The sequence below is a fragment of the Natrix helvetica genome (genome assembly GCF_964273705.1).
Source record: "Natrix helvetica genome assembly, chromosome: Z".
NCBI classification, from domain to species: domain Eukaryota; kingdom Metazoa; phylum Chordata; class Lepidosauria; order Squamata; family Natricidae; genus Natrix; species Natrix helvetica.
In genome coordinates this window covers 58,541,555-58,549,830 of record NC_138554.1, presented here as the reverse complement: position 1 = coordinate 58,549,830, position 8,276 = coordinate 58,541,555, and the positions used below count along the sequence as shown (strand labels likewise).

The 8,276-nt window shown below is 42.9% G+C and overlaps 1 protein-coding gene across 1 annotated transcript in view; it reads right to left on the bottom strand.

Annotated features, from left to right (window-relative positions):
- Nucleotides 1-935: 935 nt before the first annotated feature.
- Nucleotides 936-8,276, bottom strand: part of RND2 (Rho family GTPase 2) — a 41,088-nt gene continuing 33,747 nt past the window's right edge. The window contains exons 4-5 of the mRNA XM_081971032.1: nucleotides 6,991-7,125; nucleotides 936-1,235 (exon numbers count right to left, since the gene is read on the bottom strand). Of these exons, the coding sequence (XP_081827158.1) occupies nucleotides 987-1,235; nucleotides 6,991-7,125 (384 nt within the window). The 3' untranslated portion in view covers nucleotides 936-986. The remainder of the gene's footprint in view (nucleotides 1,236-6,990; nucleotides 7,126-8,276) is intronic.

Here is an 8,276-nt window from a genome sequence, read left to right as displayed (position 1 = left end):
TTTCAGAAATTTGCCAAGTAGTGAGGTGACCTATTGAATGTTTATGGAGTTCTCCAAGTCATGGTGGTCTCGAAGATGCTTTTTGAAAAGGCAACTGGACTTTCTTTGTTTTTTCTTTGAAGATGTTTCAAATCTCATCCAAACAGCTTATTCAGTTCTGACTGAATGGTGGAGAATGACTGCAGTCCTCATGGCACAACATTCTTGTGTCATGATGACTGCCAGGAATATGAATATAAATCCTTCCATTCTCCACCATTCAGTCAGAACTGAAGACGCTTCTTGGATCAGGAGTGAAACATCTTCAAGGAAAAACAAGAAAACCCATCTGCCTTTTGAAAAAGCACTTTTTGGGACAAAATGACTTGCAGTTACTCCAAAGTGTCAAGTAACCTGGGAGCTATTTAGTTTCTGAAGACTTTCAGCCCTTTCCCCCTCCTCCCATCCTAATTGATCCGATTTTTCATCTAAAATGACCACCATTTCCTCTGACTCTTCTGTAATTCTTGTATTCCGTGACTGCCCTCAAGCACGAGCACATGTATACATGTACACACATGCTGTGGGCATGGACTGACTGACACACCCCACAGCAACCAAAGTGCCAGACACTTGAGGTACCTGGACATCTACACATTTGAAACTAATTGTGAAATAATAACTCCTTAAGAAGATTTGAAGTATTTATCGCCCCCAGTGCTTCTTACAGGGAAGTGTTCCTTTCTTTGGAAGATGTCTACTACCTGAGTATTTTTTCGTGTTTTGTGCAACCGTGGGTCATCTAGATGCTTTTGCACTATGCTGAGCATTTGCAGTTTCAGGCAGATCCCTCCCAACTCAGCTTCCAGACAGGTCTTAGTTTGTTCTGACCTACATCCTGGTCAATGTGGCCCTCAATGCAAAGAGCTTCCATTCCCAGTTACTACACAAAGTGATATGGACAGGCAGTGCAATATATTTCAGCCCCTCTGCAGTTGTGCCCACCCTCACATCACCAAGCAGCTCTTGGCCCGGTCTTTGCGGATCTCAGGATCAGTCAATAAATCTGTCCGTCCGGGCATCTGCGTAATCCGCTTCAGTCCTCGCTTTGAGTTGCTGCGTTTGAGGTGCTTATGCATCCGGTTGATTGAGGCCAGTGTGGTCACATGGAAAACATCTCGCACACTGTTCTCTGACACCTTGGAGGAGCATTCTACATACGCCACAGCACCCAATTGCTGGGCCAGCATGCTGCCCTGTAAGGGGAAAACACATTGTTGCATTATGCCATAATTCACCCACAGCCTTTTGCTTTCTTCTACCCCCCCCCCCAACTTAGTTTGGTAATTGCTTATTACATTGCAACCACCTCCCTTTTCCTCTCCCACATTCTGGCAAGTATCTATCACTTCCCCAGACACCATTACTCCACATGCTTCTTTTAAATCACAGCTTTTAATTAATTTTAGTACTTTTTCTGGAAGGAAAGGATGCAGGAGTGTCTTTTAAAAATGGAGCGAGAGGGACTGTGTCTAAAAGAGGGAGGGCACGAAACATGCTAGGACCTATGGATGCCAAGGTGGGGAAAAAGGTTAAAAGCAAGCTAGCCCAGCTTCCCCTTTTGGAAGGTTGCAATTGGGATATGGAGCAGAAGATTCTGCTGGTGGATTTAGAGCAAAGGAGCTTCTAGCCCCAGCTGGGGCTCATATCAGGGTGTGATTGTTGTTTCTCCTCTTTCCTTTTTGCATCAATTATTTCAGGGAGCTTTTGAATGCACACTGGGCTTTGCTCATCTGCATAGACAGGACAAGGCAGATTGCGGTATGGCTTTAAAAGGCATCAAGACAAACTCAGGGAACAAACCAGCTCAGGCAAATACAAAATTCATCTAAAATTAAGCTGGGAAGGGTACTTTTTCTTGTTAGTAGTTTTTAGCCTGTGCATCTGCTTGTGTCAGCTTGGATCACTCCTTTAGGCTACTTTAGGTTAGTTATTTACTGCTGAAAAGCAATTTTGTATATGTGCATAAAAGGAAAGGGAAAAAAACAATCAGAAATTGAAAGACAAAAAAGTTAAGTATAAAAAGTGGAAAGAGGGGGACATAACTAAGGCAGAATATCAGCAAATAGCCCGAGCCTGTAAAGATGAAATAAGGAAAGCTAAGGCTCACAATGAAGAAAGGCTTGCCACAAAAGTAAAAAATAACAAAAAAAGCTTCTTCCAACATGTTAAAAACAAGAAAAGGGTTAAGGAAACAATTGGTCCATTGCTGGGAGAAAGTGGCAAGAAAGTGACAAGCAACAGGAAGAAAGCAGAACTATGTAACTCATTTTTTGCATCTGTCTTTACACAAAGGGATAAAACAGTCCAACCTATCAAAAACAAAAATCAGATTAGGAACACAAATTGAAATAGGGAAGAAAATGGTAAGTGAGCACCTGTCTACCCTAGACGAGTTCAAATCACCAAGACCGGATGGATTACACCCCAGGGTTCTGAAGGAACTGGCAGACGAAATCTCAGAACCACTGAACTATATCTTTCAGAGATCCTGAAGCACTGGGGAACTGCCAGAGGACTGGAAAAGAGCTGATGTGGTTCCCAACTTCAAAAAAGGGAAAAATAATAGATCCAGGAAACTATAAACCTATCAGCCTGACCTCAATACCAGGAAAGATTCTGGAAAAGATAATCAAGCAGAGAATTAGCGAACACCTAGAAGTAAACAAAGGAGTAGCCAAAAGCCAACATGGGTTTGTCCAAAACAGATCATGCCAGACTAATCTTATTGCATTCTTTGACAAAGTGTCAAAATTAGTGGACCAGAGGAATGCCGTCGATATAATTTACTTGGACTTCAGTAAGGCATTTGATAAGGTAGATCATAACCTACTACTAGATAAAGTAGAAGAATGTGGGTTGGGCAGCATCACCACCAGATGGGTTTGTAACTGGCTGACCAACCGCACTCAACATGTAGTTCTCAATGGAACTGCATCTACATGGAGGGAAGTATGCAGTGGAGTACCCCAAGGCTCTGTTTTAGGCCCAGTACTCTTCAACATCTTCATCAATGATTTGGAAGGAATAAATGAGGAACTCATCAAATTTGCAGATGTCACCAAGCTGGCAGGAATAGCCAACACTCCAGAAGACAGACTTAAGATATAGAAGGATCTTGACAAACTTGAACATTGGGCACTATCTAATAAAATTAAATTCAGTGGGGAAAAGGTAAGGTGCTAGATTTAGGAAAGAAAAATGAAATGCACAGGTACAGTATAGGTGGTGCTTCCTCAATAGTAGTTACCGTGAGAGGGATCTTGGAGTCCTAGTGGACAACCATTTAAATATGAGCCAGTAGTGTGCATCAGCTGCCAAAAAAGCCAATACAGTTCTAGGCTGCATAAACAGAGGGATAGAATCAAGATCATGTGAAGTGTTAATACCACTTCATAATGCCTTGGTAAGGCCACACTTGGAATACTGCATTCAGTTTTGGTCGTCACGATGTAGGAAAGATGTAGAGACTCTAGAAAGAGTGCAGAGAAGAGCAACAAAGATGATTAGGGGACTGGAGGCTAAAACATATGAAGAACGGTTGCAATAACGGTATGTCTAGTTTAATGGAAAGAAGGACTAGGGGAAACATGATAGCAGTGTTCCAATATCTCAGAGTTGGCCACAGAGAAGAGGGAGTCAAACTATTCTCCAAGGCACCTGAGGGTAGAACAAGAAGCAATGGGTGGAAACTAATCAAGGAGAGAGGCAACTTAGAACTGAGGAGAAACTTCCTGACAGTTAGAACAATTAATCAGTGGAACAGCTTGCCTCCAGAAGTTGTGAATGCCCCAACACTGGAAGTCTTTAAGAAGATGTTGGATAGCCATTTGTCTGGAACGGTATAGGGTTTCCTGCCTAGGCAGGGAGTTGGACTAGAACATCTCCAAGGTCCCTTCCAACTCTGCTATTGTATAAGTTGTATAAGAACATACATGCACATGGTTATCTGTGGGGAAGCCCAAGGAGAGCATGATTTTATGCAAGCATCACAGCTAATGTCAGCTACGGTCGGGTAGATTGTTAGACGTCATATGCAAATACAGTCCTCAAATGACAGCTGGTCCACAGACCCCAAAAAGATACTGGCAGCCTGGTTTCAAAGTTCTGACAGCTGCCCCCCACCCCCTAGCAGTCATTTTAGGCGCTTAGCAACTGGCCCACATTTATGGCTGTTTACAGCATCTTGCAATCATGTGATCATGATTTACAACGTTATTTGTCAGAAACTTGTTTTTATTTCTGGTTTCCGGCAAGAAACACCCACTGAGGACAATGGGTTTATCTAATGACCATAGCATTCCCTTATGAACACTGCATTCCCTTAAGAACCATTGCAAAAAAAGGTAGTAAAATAGGGCATAGTCCAGCGATGGTGAACCTATTTTGGCTTGCGTGCCATAAGTGGGGGGAGTGCAGTGGGGTCATGTGCGGGTGTGCCGCACCATAATGCAATGCGCTCCCCCCCAGTGCGCATGCAGCACTACAGGTGCGACCCCATTTTTTTGCATGCTTTTTTTGCCCTCCCCAAGCTCCAGAGGCTTTATAGGAGCCTGGGGAGGGCAAAAACGCCTCCCCCACCTCCTGGAAGCCCTCCGGAGGCTTCAGGGCCCTTCAGGACACTTCCCTGAAGCCTCCGGAGCAGTCAAAATGAACCTCTGAGCAAACCAGAAGTGACTTCCGGTTTGCTCGGAGGGTCGTTTTGAGCGCTCCGAAGGCTTGAGGGACCTTCAGGACGCTTCCCTGAAGCCTCCAGAGCAGTCAAAACGACCCTCCGAGCAAACCGGAAGTCCGATCCCGAACTTCCGGTTTGCCCGTAGGTCCGTTTTTTTGCACTGTTTTTTTGCACTTCAGGGAAGCTCATGAAGCCTCCCGAGGGCCTCAGGGGGTGGTGGGGGGAGACTCTTTTCGCCCTCCCCAGACTCCTGTAAAGCCTCTGGAGCCTGGGGAGGGCAATAAATGGCTTTAAAAAAGGGTGAACTCAGCTGGCCAGCACGCACATACACGCTGGCCAGCTGACAGGGTAGCGCCTCGCGTGCCCTGACAAATGGCTCCGCGTGCCACCTGTGGCACGTGTGTCATACGTTCGCCATCACTGGCATAGTCATATGATGACCTACCTAACACTGGCACAACTTACAAATATAAATGCTATTCGAGACTCCGTTTTGGTCATAAATCAAGGACTACCTGTACATAATTATGGCATTTGCACAATTATATAATCACACACATATCATTTTGGCATTAGCATAGTTTGTCCAAATGCTGTTACAGTGCACACAGGTATGTAAATCATTAAGACAGAAAAGGACTTGTTCTTTTCCTCTACATATACCATAATCTTCGGACTATAAGATGCACCGGTGTATAAGACATACCAAGATTTTGAAGAGGTAAGTAAGAAAAAATGTTTTTGTCCTCCCCGGCCCCCAGGAGCATCCTGCAGGCTTCAGTAGGACTGGGGGGAAGGCAAAAATGCCCCCGTTTTTGCATATACAGGCAGAAAATGGACCGTTTTTCACAAAAATAGAGGTGTTTTTGCCTTCCCCCAGCCCTGCTGAAGCCCCCAACCCCCAGCAGAATGCTGCTGGGGGCTGGGGGAAGGCAAAAATGCTTCTGTTTTTGCCTTCTCCTGGCCGTTTTTCGCAAAAATGGGATGTGGGGGGCAGGGCTTTGGAAGACGCACCAAAATTTCCACACTCTTGGGGGTGAAAGGTGCATCTTAAATTCCAAAAAAATACGGTACCTATAGCTGATGCACCTTGGCCTCATGCCTACTTTAGCAAAATAAGCATGAGATGGGATCCAATGCAGCTCCTGGCGTCTCTTTAAAAGATGGTACTGGGGCTCAACCCTGCATGCTCCCACACTGAGGGGTTTTGCCTCATTCTGAGCTTTACCATAGTTCAATATATTTAATTATATATTTAGAAGTTTAAAAAGGCCCTCAAGATAGAGAAGGGAAAGAGAAAGGGAAAGGAAAAAAAAAAAGGGGGGGGGAGGGACACGATTAGAATGGAAGTACTGAAATACTAAAGCAGTAGAAATCCAAATCCAAATATGGAGTCCAATTAGAACTGTAAAATATAAAACATGGATGTAAACTCAGCATCATTTAAAACCCATGCATTAAGGCAGGGGTGTCCAAACTTGGGAACTTTAAGACTTGTGGAATTCAACTCCCAGAATTCCCCAGCTCTGGGAGTTGAAGTCCACAAGTCTTAAAGTTCCCAAGTTTGGACACCCCTGCTTTAAGGCAAGATTAGGCTGCCCAAATTACAGGTAGTCCTCAACTTAAGACCGCCATTAAGCCCAACATTTTGTTAAGTGAGACATTTATTGAGTTTTGCTCCATTACACTTCTTACCAGTTGTTAAGTGAATCACTGAACTTGATAAGTTAGTAACCCTGTTGTTAAATGAATCTGGCTTCCTCATTGACTTTGCTTGTCGGAAGGTCGCAAAAGGTGATCCCATGACCCCAGGGACACTGTGACTATCATAAATGTGAACCAGGTGCCAAACATCTGAATTTTGATCACATGACCATGGGTCACGTTGCCAAGGTTGCAACTGTTAAGTCACGTTATTCAGTGCCACTGTAACTTTGAACAGTCACTAAATGAACTGTTGTAGGTCAAGGACTACCTGTATTATTACTACTTAGCTAGGGGGAAAATCAATACTTGACAATTCTTTCATAAAAAGTTGTTCCGTAGGGACACCACAAAAATGATCTGATCTCTTGAGACAGCCTAATTGATCTTATCAGCAAACTTACATGGTTACTATCAGAATTGGCCCAGGTTAAGTCCAAAACATCCTGCCGTATGTGTGGACGGGGATATGTGTGTCAGTTCTCTACAGATTCACTCCCTTCCCCCCATGGCAACAAACCGAGGGCTTAACCAAGGCTAACCCATACTTTAATTACAGACAAAATAAACACCTGCTCATGCGTAACAGGGATAAGGCGCTGTTTGGAGAGTTCCCGTAAAGTATTCACGTCTGTGCGCATGTCCAGTTTGCAGCCCACCAAAACTATTTTGGCACCAGGGCAGAATTCTTGTGTCTCTCCCTGCCACTATAAGAGAGAAAAATATAAAGAATTAAATTAAAAATGATTTAATATAACTAGGCAAGGCCATTGACTCAATTATCCCACCTCATGCCTATATCACACTTTTTCTTAATCCCACACCCATGTTTCCAACACAAAAATGGAGACACTAATGATTAGACCTTCGTACAAGAGCAGCAGCAGAATGCAACTAATAACCAATTTCTGTGATGCGAGATTCTGTACACACATAGTCCTCAACATATGACCACAACTGAGACCAGAATTTCCATTGCTGAACAAGGCTGTTGTTAAATGAGTCGTGTCTAATGTTATGACCATTGTTCTTAAGCAAATCATTGCCATTAAGTGAAGGGTGCAGTCAAGAAGATCTGGCTTCCCCCATTGACTTGGTTTGTCAGAAAATGGTTGGGATGTTCACAAATGGCAATCACATGGCCCTGGGACACTGCAACCATTGTAAATACACGTTGATGCCAAGTGCCAGAATTCTGATCCCCTTATGACCAAGGGGATGCTGTGTTACTTGTGTCAGGACCAGTTGTAAGTCACTTTTTTTCAGTGTTGTTGTAACTTTGGTAAGGGTCACTAAATGAGTGGCTATAAGGACTACCTGTATCTGATGTAGAGAATCATCATTCCGGTCACAAGAAACATAAAAGTTGTCAACATGTGCAAAAACTGAGGATGCTTTCCTAAATTAGAGTACAAGGTTTGAGGTAGAGACATGCTGTTTCCCTTGGTTTTTTTTTAACTATACTGACATTTTATTGTGCTTTGCTTTATTGAGATTCGAGGCTACCTATCATCTATCTATCTATCTATCTATCTATCTATCTATCTATCTATCTATCTATCTATCTATCTATCTATCATCTATCATTTATCTATCTATCTATCTATCATCTATCTATCTATCTATCTATCATCTATCTATCTATCATCTATCATCTATCTATCTATCTATCTATCTATCATCTATCTATCTATCTATCTATCTATCTATCTATTATCTATCTATCTATCTATCTATCATCTATCTATCATCTATCTATCATCTATCTATCTATCTATCTATCTATCATCTATCTATCTATCTATCTATCTATCTATCATCTATCATCTATCTATATCTATCTATCTATCTATCATCT